Source organism: Hemicordylus capensis, chromosome 11, assembly GCF_027244095.1.
Source record: "Hemicordylus capensis ecotype Gifberg chromosome 11, rHemCap1.1.pri, whole genome shotgun sequence".
Taxonomy (NCBI): domain Eukaryota; kingdom Metazoa; phylum Chordata; class Lepidosauria; order Squamata; family Cordylidae; genus Hemicordylus; species Hemicordylus capensis.
Window position 1 is genome coordinate 16096673 of NC_069667.1, and position 17154 is coordinate 16113826.

Genomic DNA, 17154 nt, shown 5'->3' on the forward strand with positions numbered 1-17154 from the left:
CGCTTCCGCCCTGCATAACGCCTGGGAAAATTCATGGTCCGGGGCTGCCGAAGGCGTCACCGCGTAACGCGCATAAGAAGAAGCGCCGTCCTCGCTGTCCAGCATAATTGGTGCGCTATCCATGGTGTGGGGTGCGGGACTCTATGACTGGGAACCTGTATAACAATCCTGTTGTCCATAGATAGCATAAATAAGGGCCGATATCCATGGTCTTGGGCAGCTCGTCTTCCTCTGGAACGCTGTACTGTAAGGGCTCTGCCTTAGGTGTCTTGCATAATAGAAGAAATATGCAGGTTGCGGGGTACTGCGCGTCTTGTGCACATGCGCACAGTGTGGCATTGGAGCCTGGCTTTGAAGCGCTGCGCCCAACAGAGCTATAGAGATAGCAAAAGTCTTGAGTGAGATATGTAGACTAGCCAAACGGCCCCAGTAAACACAGCCGCCGCCGCTACCGGCCACTTATCCTCCGTGGCCGCCAGTATCTTCATTAAAATCACATTTTTCACAAGACATTGAAAAGCTAGAATGAGGGCACAACAGGACACCTTTTGCTCTTGCAAATCCTGGATTTCTTCAGTGGTTTCTATAGTCAGTTCTAACTTCTGCAAAGGCGAGGTAAATAAAATGGCTTTTAAAATTTTAATCTGGATGGATCTATGGAGACACACTCTGGGTTTTTTAAAAATTCAATGAGCACTATGAACCTGGTATTTTACTACAGTCAGCAGGAACAGATTTAGGGGCAGGCAACTTGTGAGTCCCTGGTATTTCAGTTATTCTTAAAATTAAAAAGCTTATATAAGACTGGAAGAAACATATGTACTTTTATTTGCATAGATCAATTCATGTAATTTTTTCATCTTCTGTGGCAGAGATAAATCATGCCTGCCAGTCGTGCCTCATGACAACAATGAAAGGGGTAACAAATGTGATACAATATTAAAAAATTGAAAAACTAAAAGGGTGTGTGTGCTTGCACACCTTGAAGACAATCCTTGCCTGGGGTGCCATTTGGGCGAAAGGTTGTTCAGACAATCAATAGTAGATTTTTAGTCATGTATTTCTTTGCTTAAAATATTCATACCATATCTTTTCAGGCAAGTCCTCCTAGGCTGTTCCATGTGTCCCAATTGGGGGGTCAAGGGAAAAGACCATCTTGTCTGCAGCTCCCAGGATGTTCTACTGCCCTTGGCAGACTCCCCCACCCCTCTTTTGGCATACCTTTGGCCTGCCTCCTGTGGGATTCCATGTTTTGTTCCCTTCCAGAAATTGATTTTGAACACATGGGACACTGATTCCTTGCCATCTGAACATCCTCTAATATTCATGGTTGTAGTTGTTTAATATGTATATCAGCTGTGTACTAATGTGCACTGGATACTGAAGTTATAATCTAATTATACTAATGGTAAAGTATACTAGAGTTGTGCTGTCGAGCTGGTGTTGACTCCTGGCGCCCACAGAGCCCTGTGGTTGTCTTTGGTAGAATGCAGGAGGGGTTTGCCATTGCCTCCTCCTACACAGTATGAGATTATGCCTTTCAGCATCTTCCTATTTCGCTGCTATCCGATATAGGTGTTTCCCATAGTCATAATATTATTATTATACTTCAGCCACCTAATGGCACAGTGGGGAAGCAACTGCTTCCCATAGTCTGGGAAACATACCAGCAGGGATTCAAACAGGCAACCACTTGCTCCCTAGGCATAGTCTGGGAAACATACCAGCAGGGATTCAAACAGGCAACCACTTGCTCCCTAGGCAAATTGCTTCCTCGCTGGGCCATTAGGTGGCTGAGGTATAATAATAATAATAATAATAATAATAATAAATTAATAACACCTGTCTGACTGTGTAAACAAGAAATAATAAAGTATTATTTATTATATGAATAAATTATATGAATTTATATGAATATTATTTATTATATGAATTTATTCTGTTCCTATTTAGAATTGAATAAATAATAAATCCCTGTCCCCAAAGGGCTCACAGTTTACAGAGAAACATGATGTAACAAGAGGGATCCACTGGAGGGATGCTGGATAGGGCCAGTTACTTCCCCCCTGACTATTATAAAGAGAATAATCACTTAGCAGGGGTATATCTGTAAAGCTGGAAAAATTAGTGTGGAAACCTGATCATACAATGTATAAACTGAATTCTGAGATTTATCAGTTTTTTAGTTTGGAGAATGACAGACGTGACCAATTGTCCCCTTTGCTGCTTAGCAAAGGTCCACCCTGGTTTGCATTTGAATGGGAGACAACATGTATGAGCACTGAAAGATATTCCCTTCAGGGAAGAACATCTGAGGGTACATAATAAACAGCTACAGTTAGAGGAGACTGGTATTCAAATAGCAAAGAATTCTTGCTTCCTGTGTGTGCAGCTTCACAGAAGAGAATTTAAAGAGCTGGCCAAGAACTTCTTGGCAAGAAGATGCAGTTTTGGCATCATCTCGGAAGAGGGCAGCACACACGGAAACTACAAAAATTAAGAGACTTTGAATAGAGGTCTCAAAGCAACAGCTTAAGTTGTTTTCATAATATCATAAGTGATGTTTGTATTTCCTTCATTTGCAATTAGAATGAAAAACCTACATCTTTTCAGCTTTCCGTGCTGCTATAACAGTCACAAGTGACCCATCATAACTGAAAACCAAAGCAGCCTTAATACTAGCATATGTTGGAAAAGACAGGCAAAACATTTTATTCCCTGCTGTCATCCAGTGTTGCTAATTTACTTTCACAATGCACTGACATGTCTCACAATTTAAAAGCTTTATTGAAACCTTGGATTTTCTAGGTTTATTACATTTGTGTGTGAGTTTGCATAGATGTGTGTGAACATCTATGATAATTTAGTTATATAGTGGCATCTATGTACATGGTCCTTTACAGAGTATGAAAGGACAGGCTCTTGCCCCAAGGAGTTGAGACAGATATAACAAAGGAACATAGGAAGCTGCCATATACTGAATCAGACCATTGGTCCATCAAGCTCAGTATTGTTTACACAGGCTGGCAGTAACTTCTCCAAGGTTGCAGGCAGGAATCTCACAGATTCCTGGAGATGCTGCCAGGGAGGGAAGAGCTGCCCTATATCTTACAGTGTTGTTTCCCATTCAAATGCAAACCAGGGCTGACCCTGCTTAGCAAATGAGACAATTGGGTGCTATAATCCCTTAAACACCTCCCAGGCCAGTCACATGCTCTTTCTGGAGTCACATCTTTACCATGATTTTTAATGGCTTGATAACCATGAAAAAATATTGAAGAAAAAACTCTCCAGGAACAGCTTCCGAGTTAGCCCTAGTCCAGATCTGTCCCCTGGATCTCTTCTGTAATTGAGGCTTATACTCTGAGGGAGTCTGAGAGTTATAGAAAAGCGGGATTACATTTGAATAAACAAACCAATACATAATACGGGGGTGTGCGGAATTCGAATGGAAGAACCGAGCAAAGTTGCAAGGGCACGCGTTGCGGCTGGTGCCTGGAACAGCCGACGCAAGGGGGAGCAGCGCCCCCTAGCACAACGCTGTTTTGTTTTGCGAGCAACTTGATTGGTTGGTGGCTTATGTAACGCAGGGCCTATGAAGCAGCAGACGGAGATTTAGGTTTGGAGCGTGTGTTGGGGAGAACTGTTGCGATGCTCCCTGGGAGTTGTAGTTCCCCTGTCTCCCATGTGTTTTCTTGTGGGGCCTGCCTGACGGGAAACCGAGTCCTTAGGCGCGCCTCGCCCTTGCCCGGACTACGCTTCCCGGGATGCTTCAGACGCGCAGGCGTAGATGCTTGCTTCCAAGCCCGTGATAAACAGAGTGCCGCCGCCGAAGCAGGTTGACTGACTGGTTGTTCCCGCGCGGGAAGCTCCCTCTGAGGAGCGAGCAGGGCGGCTGGGCCGGCAGCAGGCACAGGCAGGACGCCTCGGTGGCTAGGCCCGCAGCCGGACTAGGCTAGCTCCTGCTCTTGGCGGCCTCCCTCCTGCGGAGGCGAGCTACAGCCAGGCAAGCAGGAGGTGGGCGGTACCACTGGGCGAAGAGGCGGGGGACGGCGTTGCGTCGTGAGGGGCACTTTGGGGCATACCATTCCTGAGCGGGGTGGAGAGCGCCGTGAGGAGAAGCGGCGGCGGCGGCAGCGGCGGTGATGTGGCGGGTGAGGCGGCGGCGGTGGCGCTGCGGCTGCTGAGGGAGGCCGCGAGCGAGCGCGCGCCAAGGGAGGGGAGCGCCATGGCCGAGCCGGCGGGGAGCCCTGCCGGGGCGGCGGAGACGTCTTCCTCGTCGCTGGCCTTGGACCCCGAGTTCCCCCCGCAGAGCCGCCCGCGCTCCTGCACTTGGCCGCTGCCCAGGCCCGAGGCGTCGGCTGGGGAGGCCGAGGCGGCGGCGGGGCCCGGAGGCGGCGGCGGCAGCGGCGGCCTGGGCAGCCCAGAGGAGCCCGCGGCGGCAGCGGGCTCCGGCGGCGGGGCGGGCCAGCGGAAGAGCAGCGGCTCCGGCTCGGGCTCTGGCGGGGCTCGGCGCAACGCCTGGGGCAGCCAGTCCTACGCCGACCTGATCAGCCAGGCCATCGAGAGCGCCCCGGAGAAGCGGCTGACGCTGGCGCAGATCTACGAGTGGATGGTCCGCTCCGTGCCTTACTTCCGCGACAAGGGGGACAGCAACAGCTCGGCCGGCTGGAAGGTGAGCCGGAGCAGATCGGGGGCCGCGGGGGGTGGTGGTGGTGGAGGAGCGCATCTAATCAGTTCCCTTCCCTGCTCCGCCTTCCGTGCGCCGTGCCTCCCAAGGCGGCATCCACGGAAGCGTCCAAACCGAAAACCGTGTTCATACACCGCGCTTAAGCATGAGCTTAAATAACGGAGAGGGAAGCACACTGTCAAAAAAAAGCAGGCTGTGAGGAGCAAGAGCCACTCGCAACGATGTTATTAATCACAGTAACTCGCATATGCTTTTTTGAACAGTGTTGTCATTTTAATCCTGTCGTTCCATATAGAACGACAAAAATCAAAACCAATTGCCAGTCAAAACATTCAGCAAATTAGGCGCACCCACAGCCCAGCCATAGAGCTGCATAATCATTAATCAAAGAAACCCTTTTTTGCAACTTAAAAAGTGTGATTTTAATGCCACTATTCCAATTTCTTTCTGTGATCTTTATCTATTGATCTATATGCTCTATTCTATGTTGCATTCCCTAGAAGAGATACTGTTTAGTTAAAAAATTAACCAAAAATGTATATAATAGAGCTTTTTAAAAGGCAGTCCAATATGTTTTGTTTAACACACTTATACCCTAGCTTTCAAATACAGGACATAAAACTACAGTTAAATTACAGTGCAATTTTATGCATGTTTGCTCAGAAACAAGTTCAACTTTGTCCAATGGGGTTTACTTCCTTATGAGGCAAGGGAACAGTATCTGGGGCTTTTTTGTCTGGAAAAGAGGCGACTACGGGGAGACATGGTAGAGGTTTATAAAATTATGCATGGTGTTGAGAGAGGGAGAAAAATTTCTCTGTCCACTCTTTCAACACTAGTCATCCCATGAAATTGAAGGGCAGGAAATTTTGGACCAAAAAAGGGAGTACCTTTTCACACTGTGCATCATTAATCCGTGTAATTCCCTGCCATGGGATGTAGTGATGGCCACACTTGGATGGCTTTAAAAGAGGCTTAGACAAATTCATGGAGGACAGGTTTATCAGTGGCTACTAGTCTTGATGACTGTAGGCCATCTCCAGCCTCGGAGGCAAGATGCCTCTAAATACCAGTTGCAGGAGAGCAACAGCAAGAGAGAGGGCATGCCCTCACTTCTTGTCTGTAGGCTGCTTGGAGGCATCTAGTGGGCCACTGTGCGAAACAGAATGCTGGTCTAGATAGGCTTGGGCCTGATCCAGCAGGGTTGCTGTTATATTCCAGGAAAATGTGTTTAGGATTCTGCCTTGAACAGTCTTAAAAATAAAATGTCAACCTTGATTATCCCTTCTATTGCAGGAAGTGTGAGGACCTGAGTAAAGCCACCTGTAGCACAGTCCTGAGCCCACCTGTTTAGAAGTTCATTGAGGCTTACTTTCAAGAGTGTATACCAGGGGTTCTCATAAGAACAGCCCTGCTGGATCAGGCCTAAGGCCAATCTCGTCCAGCATCCTGTTAAGCACACACAGTGGCCCACGAGATCAAACTTTTCTTATATCTCAAACTTGGGTTCCCAGATGGCTGAAGGCTGTTGTGGCTGGGGATGATGGACACTGAAGTCCAACAACATCTGGGTACCCAAGTTTGAGAATCTCTAGTGTGGGTTGCCATCCTAGTGAATTCACGGCAGGGGTGATATTAAAACTGGGCACTTCCCAATCTTAACAGTGTTAGCCTATTGTATTCCTCCTCAGAAGTAAGGCTTCCTGAGTTTACTGGGTCTTAACCTCAAGTATGGTATATGATTGCAACCTTGGTTGTTATGCTACACCATAGTATAGGACAGGGCTATTCACCTTTGTCCCTCCTGCAGATGTTGGCCAGTGTTCTCTCTAATTTTTTTCATCTGTTTGTGGAATAAGTTTTGTTCTGGGTGGCTGTATCAAGGCAGTGTGTGTGTGCACATGCATCCAGAGTAGGGCCTTCCTGATTCAACCTGAGCGGGATCTAAAATTTATGAGAGGACATTAAAAAACATGCGAGCGTGCACACGCTTTAGAGGGAACGCTGATTTTGGCCTGTAACTTCGTCATTCCTGACTATTGACCACTGTGACTGGGAGCTGCAGTCTAAAAACTGCTGGCGGGAGGGCTAAAACCCTGGTGTAGGATTTATTCCCCACCCCCTTCTCCTTTCCTCGCAGGTTTTCTGTACCATCCTGATTACTTGCTTTTTTGGAATTCTGTTAGGTCCTAGAGTAGAGCCAATTTTATTGGGTCCTAGAATATTATGTTACTGTCTTTCTTCCTTTAAGAAGAAAGTTCTTCTTAAATGAAGTTCACCTGTTAAAGGTACAGGGACTTGTGTGAGCTACCATCCCTAAAGAGAGATATTGTACTATACAACTGCTTCTGAAGAGAAGCTCTCTTAAGCTTGAAAATTTATTGGGCGAGTGGTTTTATAATTGAATGAATAAATAACTGATTAGTTATATATCTTTGGGATTTCCCCCTCTTTTTGGCTTTTTGGTGTTGCGTCATTCCCCTCCCCCCCTTCCTCCCCAGAAATACTTTCAGTGCCAAGTCACTGTCCTGGAACGTGTAGGAAGGGAAACAGTATGTTTGAGCACAGAGAGGCTGTGTATGTGCATATTCAGCACTGAGTAACCACAGACCACCTTCGTACATCTGGAACCACGCTGCTGGGCTTCTGGGTCATGGGGTGTGACTTAGTCTTCAGCTCTAAAATTGACTGCTGTAGTTGATCCAACTATCTGACTGGGCATGGACTTGCTTTGAATTAGGGCTCAGGCCTAGAAATGTTTTGAAGGTTAATGAACTGTTCTGAAAAATATAAAGAGCATCTCTGAGCATGTACAGGATATCTTCTTCAGACCACTAAGTACTTATAGCCAGTTGGCACTAACTTGTGACTGAGAGGAAGGCAGGGTGGATAAAAAAACAACATTCTTGAAATCTGATTTTTAATTTAATTCAGACTTTTAAAAACTGTAAATACCTTACTTTAAGATTTCATTAAAAAAAACATAATTAAAAGAGAATCTCATCAGACACACTATGCCAACACACAGTCTCCTAAAAATGAATTAATGGCCCTTACACACAGTTGAGTTACCTACCGATCAAACATGGGCATACATGTCAGTTTCATCTCATGAAAATAGCTCTAGTCTGCCCAGTAACTACCAGCTCTTGCTTTTAGAAAACTCTGGGCTTTTGGTCTCTGACATCCTGACAAAACACTGGTGCTTCTGAACAGTTCCAGGCTAACTTGGCTAGAGTGTGTCACATAGCACCAGTGTGTCAGATCAACACACATACATGTGTGTGATTTCAGCACCCTACCCTTACCCTAGAAGCCCTTTGTGTCACCCCAAATACCTGTCCCTGAAGGCTATGACACCCTCCTGGCAGGGACGTAACTATAATAGGGCAAGGGGAGACAGTTGTCTGGGGGCCCACTGCCTTAGGGGGCCCCCACAGAGGCAAGTCACATGACTGACTCCCCCAGCCGCGCACCTGCCCGGGCTTCCTTCAGTTGTATTCATCCTCCGAAACGGAGGTGAGTGTTAAGACCTGGAGCTACCAGAACAGCATGTCTTTCTCTAGTACCATTAAATGACTTGCATCATGCACAATTTACAAAACTTTTAAAAAAATAATTTAGGGTAATGTTCTATTGTGGCACATAGGGTATAAATTTTACTTCAGTGAGGGGGCCCATTTTAAAATCTTGTGTCTGGGCCCACTCCAACCTGCTACGCCCCTGCCTCCCGGTCAGATTTTTTGGTGGCAAGAGTGCTTCCTGGAAAAGTGGAGGTAAGCAAAATTTGCCCACCACCACTGAGTCCCCAGTGGAATTTTTCAGAAGCACTGGTGCTTCTCCCATTGCATTGGTCTGTCATTGTTCAGGATGTCAGCCTCTGTTTCTAAGCAAACTAAGTCACATGTGCAAAGACACAGACTGGATAGGATGTTGCGTAGTGCTTATTTGGTATTGGGGCTGGGCTAAGAGCAGGCAGAAGAATTAGTTAAGAGAAACCATATAGGAAAAGAAGTGGAGTAGTAGAAAGAAACAGGGGGATTAAAAGAGAAGTCACTATTCAGTACACAGCTTCCTATATTGCCCCAAACTTTGCTACAGAGAAGCTTTCGTGACTGGGTGTAAGAGAGACCCCATCTGGCAATATTTTGAATAAATTCCTTCTCTAGACCAAAAAAAAAGAGAGAGGAAAACTTACCAAGTGTGAGCGGTGCAATACAGATGCAAGGCAGCTTGACATATGCTAGCTCCCCACCCCCAGTATTTCATACTATTTCCAAAATTAGTAAAAATCAAGTTATCTTTTTTTAAAAGGCATCCAATGTACCCTCCTAGATATTGTAGATTAACATGTTTTAGTCATCAGATTTGCAACATTCTTTAAGAGATATGTGAGGAAATATAGTGGAGAACTTGATTTAAAACTGTGATTTAAATTGAGGTTTTATCTTGGTGATTTAAATCAGTCCACCCTGGAGGAAGGATTTCTTTTTGTCAAAGTCTTGGATTAGATTTCACAATTTATCTGTGAGGGGTGATGTTCAGTGAGAGAGTGACTAGAGAGAGAAGCTTTGAGCTGCTGCTGCAAAGAAGGTGAGTCTTAGAGAGAGTGGTGCTAGACACACTGCCCAGAGTACCCTCCTGGCGGTCTTTGAGTTGCTGGACACTGAGGAGGCTGCTTGGCCTTGAGCCGGTGTATGGGAGGAATGCTGCTGTTCGTGGATCTTCACCCTTGTATGGGTCTTTGTGCCACCATGTGGATTTGACAGGTTGTTCTTTGCACATGAGCCACCTAGTGGTGCAGCGAGGAAGCAACCTGCCTAGAGTCGACACCAACTCGACAGCACAAACTTTTCTGTCCTTTTCTTTGCGCATGCCAGTAATGTTGACTTCTGCAGGTTGTCTGTACTGAAGGCTGGGATTGGTTCCACCTATTCCTGTTCCCTGGGTGTCACCTCAGTGCCCTGGTGAATCTGTGATGTCCCAGATAATGCATAGTACATCATTCCAAGGGTGAGACAGATTGCAGAGGATCACTGTATCAGCAGCTGGTTTAGGGAGTACTACTTCTGCTCCTGTTGCCGGAAATCAGCAAGAAATTACTAGTCCTCATTTTCCCCAGGGCTTGAAAAACATCCAGTATCTACATGTGTGATTATGACATCTATATATTTTCAGTTTTCAGTCTCCCCCCCCCACCCCCACCACACACATAAACTTACTTGTACATTATTGATGCCTTGAAAAGTTGTAGTTCCTGAACATTTAACTTTTAGCACTAGGGATTGGGGAAAATATTTTCCCCAACACTAGGTTCAGGAGTGGGGGCTTTTCAGCCATCTAGTCCAACTCTGTGCTTGATTTCAGGAAATCTAGAGCATCCCCAGTGGATGGCTGTCCAGCCTCTGATTGATGACCTCCAGCATGGGAAGGCCCCACCTCTCCAGGATACTTCCACTATTAGAAGTATCTGTTTGCTGTTGGGTTTCTCCTAATCTTCAGTCAAAATCTATCCTCCATTAACTTAAGCCATTAGATCTAGTTCTGCCCTCTGGGGCAGCAGAGATCAAGTCTTTGCCTTCATTTGTGTGACAGGCTTTCAGATGTTTGAAGAGCACCATCATGTCCCCTCCTCGGTTCTCTCTTCACCAGGTGAAACATACCCAGTTCCTTCAAACTTTCCTCAATGCGGGGGTGGCCGGGAGTGGGGTGGGGGAGCTGGTTTTAACACTTGTTGCCCTCCAGTTCCAGAGTACCTAAAGATGCTTTATAATCTGTTCTTGTATCTTCCCTATTATAAAAATCAGATGGACTGGTCTGCAGTTACTTCAGTCTTCTTTTCTTGCCCTGTGTTTTTTGTACAGCGCTCTTTTCTGGGAATGTTATCTAGCAGACTGGACTGGTCTAGGCACACTGAGCAGGACTCACTTGGGTCAGTTTGAAGACTTCTCTGGCTGTTTCTGCAGTTTCTCTGATAGTCCCTAATGATTGATCCCAAATAAACTTTTGGGGGGAGGGGAGTAGTGCAGTTGTGTTCTCCTCGACCCCATGACTGCTTTCCCTCCCCTTGTGCTTAACCCTCCAGTCCACTTTGTTTCAGCACTTCCAAGAAAGGCCACTTCCTGCCCCCTTTGTAAATGTTCTTGAAGATTTCTTGGAAAGGCGCAAGGCTGCTCAGGGACTCGAAGCCAGGCTTGTTCTGTAAGACCAAATGTCACTCGAATGATTTTCAGTATTGGGCTTCAGTTCTTTGTCACCCAGCTGTGTTGATGCTCAGTATAAATAACTCCTTCATAGCGTGCATTCTTGGCTTACGCAGCCCATCTTTCAGAAAGGGAACTCTGGGCAGAGCACATGTCTGCCCTGCTCCAAGGAATCACGCTAAGGCTGAAAGGTGTTTAGAAAGAAGACTCTCTTTTTGACTATGAACCGTATTTGTTCTAAAAATGGGAAATGCCAGTCAAAGGGAGTTGGCTTCCTTAGTGGCTTGAGATGAGGTAGTTGACCCTCCCACCTGTGGCTGTTTTGAATCCCAGAATAGCACCACCTGCATGAATGATCCACCCTCTGCAGGCTTACATTTCAAGTGGTAAAAAGTGTTTTGCTTTTGCTGCAGCTGGGACTGCTTTGTGGCGTTACCATTGCCATCTTCTGCAAAGGTTGCTGTGATCAGAATGGACTGCCTCTCAGCCCTCCATGGCTACTGGCTCCATCTCAAGTGTGTAGAGAAGATGTCTTTTATTTATTTTTATGAACTTGTTTGTTTTTAGATTTTTTTTAAAATATTGCCCATTTTGCCAGAAGGGGTATCCAAGTTGGCTCATTAGGAAGGAAAAACAATAACAGTGCTCCAAACAGAGACACCAGCAATCTGAAGCAGCAAACAAAGCGGTGCAAAAAGTAATACCCTGGAGCCTGTAAGGCTGTTTATACCCTGTTGTGATGCTTGGCAAGAGAGTGGTCTTAACCAGTCTCCTGAAGACAGAAAGGAGTGCAGCCAGACTCCTCCGGCTGGGGAGTTCCAACATCTCTGTGTGACTACTGAGAAGTCCTGTCCATGTACCCACCAACCTCATCTTCTAAGACAATGAGGCCTGAAGCAGGACTTCCCCAGTGAATTCAGTGCCTACACACTGCGTTCATTAGGGGATTTGTGTGAAGAGGGATGGTCCTTCAAATATTGTGGACCCAAAGTGGAGTCTGTGGTTCTGGAGAATGTGGTTCATTCTTACACGGATTATCATTCATTTATCCTTACTGCGGGTGCCTCAGAGGCTTTAGTGCTGAGCAGAAAATTGAACCTGGGTTCCTATGTGCAGACTAACCATATTAGCCCAGACTCTTCTTTAGCCTATTTTGCTCATACTTTGCATGCTTGAATGGAGATGCACATGCCTGTGGTTTTAACTGATCCAGGCACTTGTGTGTATTTTATGTCCTTTGAACTACTTTTCACAGTGGAATAAGGGCAATGTGTCTTTGTATTGTGAGGCAATTAAGAGACTTCTTGCCAGAGATGCAACTGAAATACATTTTCTGGCAGTGGTGACTGCTTTGATCTAGAGCTAGTGGTGCCTGATCCAGCTGCAGACTTCCTCTATACAGATTTCATGGGTGCAGTTAAAATGCTTTTTCTTAGTACTTGTGCTGTGACCTTCTAGTGCAGGAAGCATTAGGATGTCATCTGCTATGATTAAGAACCAAATTGTGTCTTATTCCCAATTTTTTGGAGTCTCTTCAGATAAACATTCTGTAAAGCACCAGTGAGTCCAAGTGCTTGGAAGTTGCTAGATGCTGGCCTTATGATGTCTCATTTCTTCAGTAGTGTTCCCTCTAACAGGGATTCCCAAATGTTGTGGACTGCAACTCCCAGAATCCCTAGCTGCAATGGCTTTTGCTTGAGGATTCTGGGAGTTGTAGTCAACAACATCTGGGAATCCCTGTAAGAGGGAACACTGCTCTTGTAGAAGTTGAGAATTAGCTACAAAGAAAATGGGGAAAGAAGCAGAGACTGTTTCAGCCATGAATTTGGCAATCAATAGAGCATTGACACTCAGGATGTTAAATTCTACTACAAATACGAACTCTTACAGGGACCTGCAAAATAGATACAACCACACTTATTTCTGATGCTGCAGCTATCTTTTGCAGGAAACCATCTTGAGCTGCACTGTACTCATGCCCCTTAGAATCCCCATGCTTGGTTGGCAAAGCTCATGGGGGGTTGAATTGCTTGCATCTATGTTAAGTTAATGAATCCAAGTTAATGTAGATCCCGAGAGAATAAGGGAGTGGTATGCCCAAGTCTGTCTCCATTATATATTGGTCAGTTTCAGTTGCTTTGGTTATTTGCAGTTTTGTTGGTTCTCTTGCCTCCATAATAGTAAGAATCTGTAAAGTTCAAAGGGGAAATCTGGTTTCCTTTCAGAATGAAAAATGACTGCTGTGGCTGGTACTCTGAAATTCATTTAGGGACTGGTGCATGATGACAGTAACAAAGTTTATTTTCTCCAGTAGGCTAGAGGGTTTTGTCTGACATCCTCCTCTTAAACTTAGGATGCCTCTTTCTTTGCTGGCCATACCCTGGGGATGCCAAAAAAAAAAGATGCTTCCACTTTTCTGTTGAGGTTTGCCCAGAGGCTGTCTCTGTGCTGCTCAGGCTAGAGTTGAAAATATGCTTATACAGTTCTTCTGTGTGTGGGGTCATTTGACTGTTATCCCCAAAAGAAGGTGGTGCAGAGAGAAGATTTGGACTTGCTTGTCTTGGGTTGGACGCAGTGTGGTAAGCAATGAACACTGCCATTGAGTGTCACTTCATATTAAACTCAGAAGTCGGGCTGAGGGGAGATGTGGTGCTCTAGAAAAGGCATGCTGGCAGCAGTAGGCCTTTAAAAAAACAACAACCCTAAGAGCTCTTTTATGGAATTGCAGGAGTTCTGTTGTTGTTTTTCAGGGTTCTTGGTATACCCAACCTACCAGAGTCTCACCCATGGTGCCAGCTGAATGAATGAATGAAAGTAAAGCAAGGCAAGAGAAGGAAACTGGCAGGATAGGAAGGCATGGAGGGATGCAATATAGAAAACTGGGAGTGTATGTCGCACGTAGCTTGTACAAGTGCTTGTGCTTCTTGGAAGTGTTTAGGTAATAGGGAAATGCAAATGGAAGCCAAGAAGTGCTTCTCAGGTGACAATGTGGCAGGATGTAATGGAGAGGAATGGGAAGAAAATGTGGTGTAAGGGGTAGAAAGAGAAATGAATGAGCTCAATTGCACAAGCCTATCCCACAAATATCTGGGCATCTCTTCTGGAGAACCACAGAGTACCTTCTCTGCGGTGTTGTCAACCTTGTCTGTTCCTGCGTGAATGCTGCAGATTAAAAACAGGGTGTGCTTAACTGAACAAGAACAGAACAGGACAAACATGCCCCACCCCAGAGCCATTTGGGTTCAGAGTCCCAGAGGCCACTTTCCCACTCCCTCCTCATACAGCGCACTGACTGCTCTTTGTAACCCAAGTTGAATTATCTTGGAAGACCTTGCTGCTGTGCCTGCCAGTTTTTGAAAGTAGCTGTTGCCCCCAAGGAGCATGTGCAGAGGCTTGCCCTGCAGCTCAGGCCCAGGATGTTAGTACAGCTCTCCCTCTTGTGAATGTTGTCCATATGGCTTGGATTAGAGTAAGACTCCACAGAGCATGCTGCTTGTATGTACTACCTCTCTTTCCTTCCTGTCATTTGGAATTTTAATTCTAAGGGCAAGCGAAACTGATTTTTGGAGAATCGAAACCTATGTTACATTATCTTTGTGTGCTGGGCTGTTCTGCTCATGAGATGCTTGGAAGGTCAGGTCGCAAGGTTAGGTAACTGGGCTGCTTGGAACTTGGGCAGTTTCATAGTGGACATTCTTCCTTGCAGGCTGTGATCTTGTGGAGATCAGAATTCCACTACAAGGCAGAATGTGTGTGAGGAAGGCTGGCGTGCCTTGAGGAGCACTTCATGGGCTGGAGACATGCAAGTTGCAGGATTGCTGTACAGCACACCATGCTTGCAGGGAAATAGTCATTATTTTACTTCTCTCTTCAGAATACCTCCATAGCTCTTCCTTAGAAGACCTCTGCGGTACAGCCTTTCTCTTCGAATCTTCCAAACTTCACTTTTCCGTAAAGCTCTTGCTTAACTTTCCCATCTTCATTTCTAAACACAAAGTCCAGGTGCATTAACTTCACTGGCTCCCAGTTCCTTCTTGTTCCCCTTCCCTCTTTTCTCCCCATTCCATTCTAGTTGCACCTTAGATTTTATGGTCTTTGGGGCAGGGACCTCTTGACTTCTTTTGTGGAGTACCATGTACATTGGCAGCTGTATAAATAAGTTGGTAGTCATGAGGGAGCGGAGGCTTTCTAGCTTTGAAATTCTTCCAGCTGCGTTGGAGAGTGCAAGCTTCTTCCTTGGCCGTACAGCAGGAGTTTGAAATTTGATAGGGGTGGTGCCTTGCATTCCTCTCAGGAAAGTCTGAGCATTTGGCTCGTCAAACTGTATTGAAAACCGTCATTTCCTGTCTGTCCTGGTGAGGACAACTTGCCTCCAGCTTGCTGCCAAAATCCTTGGAGTGTTTAAAGAACTCTGGGAGGGTACTATGACCACCCTGGCACTTTCAGAATCACTCCAGATGAGATGTAAAAACCAGCCGCTTTGTGTTGTCAAAACAGCCTCTACTTGCCACAGATAGTGATGTAGCCCGGAGGACCTGGAGAACCATTATTATTATTATTATTATTATTTATACATCTTATATCCCGCTCTTCCTCCAAGGAGCCCAGAGCGGTGTACTACATACTTGAGTTTCTCCTCACAACAACCTTGTGAAGTAGGTTAGGCTGAGAGAGAAGTGACTGGCCCAGAGTCACCCAGCTAATATCATGGCTGAATGGGGATTTGAACTCGGGTCTCCTTGGTCCTAGTCCAGCACTCTAACCACTCCACCATGCTGGCTCCATGAGTTTTAAAAACTGCATCTGTCGATTCCCTCTTGACCACTGAACCTGGCTGTCCTGAAATGCTGCAGATTTCAGGCTTGAGTCTGGCGAATAGGAATAGGAAGGTTGCCTCGACCTGTGAGAGGGAGTGTCTAGCCTAACCTGCACCTGAGTACTGGAGAGTAGCAAGGGAGGTTCTGTGGACCCCGAGACCATACTATTACTTCTTTGAACGGCAAGATCTGCGAGTCCAGCCAAGCCTGACTGACCCGACTGACTTAACAGAGGAGATACCCATGCCAGACAATGCCTCTTAACGAACTCCCCCAACCAAATTAACTCACCCGGGGACGGCTGTTTGCCGCCAGGGAGTGGAGGCATATTAGACAAACCGACACCTGCAGTGGTAGACATAGAAGCAGAAGAAGAAGCAGAAGAAGAAAGACCCCGAGGAGGGTCGAGGACCGTAAGTGGCGTCGGTGCGCTAAACAGAACCTGAGGAGGGTCAAGGGCGGTACATGAAGTTGTCACGCTACTAGGACCCTGAGGAGGGTTGAGAACGGAGGCCGCCGCTGGCGCGCTAATCAGACCCCACGGGGGGGTCATTAATAGACACAGAACCCTGGAAGGGTTCGGAGTTCGGTGTCATGCGCCCAGGTTCCCCATTGCTCTTAAAAAGAACGGCAGGGCTAGACTTGGAGAGGAGAGCTAAAATGACCGCCGCGCCTTCGGCAGTTAAATTGGGTGGGAAAGCAGAAGGTTGCTGCGCCCGAACTGCCTTCAACTGCAGTCTGTTGCTCAATGGCGTGCTGCCAGGGGATCATATATGCTTTTTCTTTCTGACAATGCCCTTTTCCTTTAGGTTTAGTTTTCTTTTTCGATTTCTTGGGCGGCGGGGCGGGCAGAATAGAAGCCTCCTGGCTCATAGTAGTCTCCTCTCCTTTATCAATGGCTGTTAGGCCCAAGCTCGCTGTCCCTGCCACCGGGGGAACAATCACGGCTTCTGTGAAGGGGCCCTCCGAAAGGGAACCCTTCAACATATCCCCCATATAAGCAGGCTCCATAGTGTGAATAAGAGAGACCTCAACAGAGGAAATCCCAAATTAAAAAGTATTAAAATAAAAAAGGAGAAAGGCTGTGAAATTTTTCCTGACAGTGATACTCAAGCTCTGTCTGCGGAGCGAGACAGGACTGGAACTGGGGATGAGTGACAGTTGTCTGGATTCATTCATTCATTCGATTTCATATGATCGACCTGAATTTTGATTTCATATGATTGACCTGAATTTTGATTGGTCCTGTCTCGGAGCATGCAGAGCTTGATAACCCGTCATGTTAGGATGCCCTCCCCATACCCAGAAAAAGAACCTTTCATGGTAAGTCTACCAATGTTTCTTTCCAGGATGGTGTATATTAAAGAAATCTGTAGGATAGAACGGAAGTGTGAAGTTGGAAAATGGGTTGGAGGGGGGAGGAGAGTGAGTGTATGTTCAAGTG

The 17154-nt window shown here is 46.2% G+C and overlaps 1 protein-coding gene across 2 annotated transcripts in view; it reads left to right on the plus strand.

Annotated features, from left to right (window-relative positions):
• Window positions 1-3640: 3640 nt before the first annotated feature.
• The window catches only part of FOXO4 (forkhead box O4), a 30336-nt gene continuing 16822 nt past the window's right edge, over window positions 3641-17154 (plus strand). Inside the window, exon 1 of one of the 2 annotated variants that reach the window (XM_053273829.1) lies at window positions 3641-4675. In XM_053273829.1, coding sequence (XP_053129804.1) covers window positions 4229-4675 — 447 coding nt within the window. In that variant the 5' untranslated portion in view covers window positions 3641-4228. The remainder of the gene's footprint in view (window positions 4676-17154) is intronic. The other variant, XM_053273828.1, reaches the window with a different exon arrangement.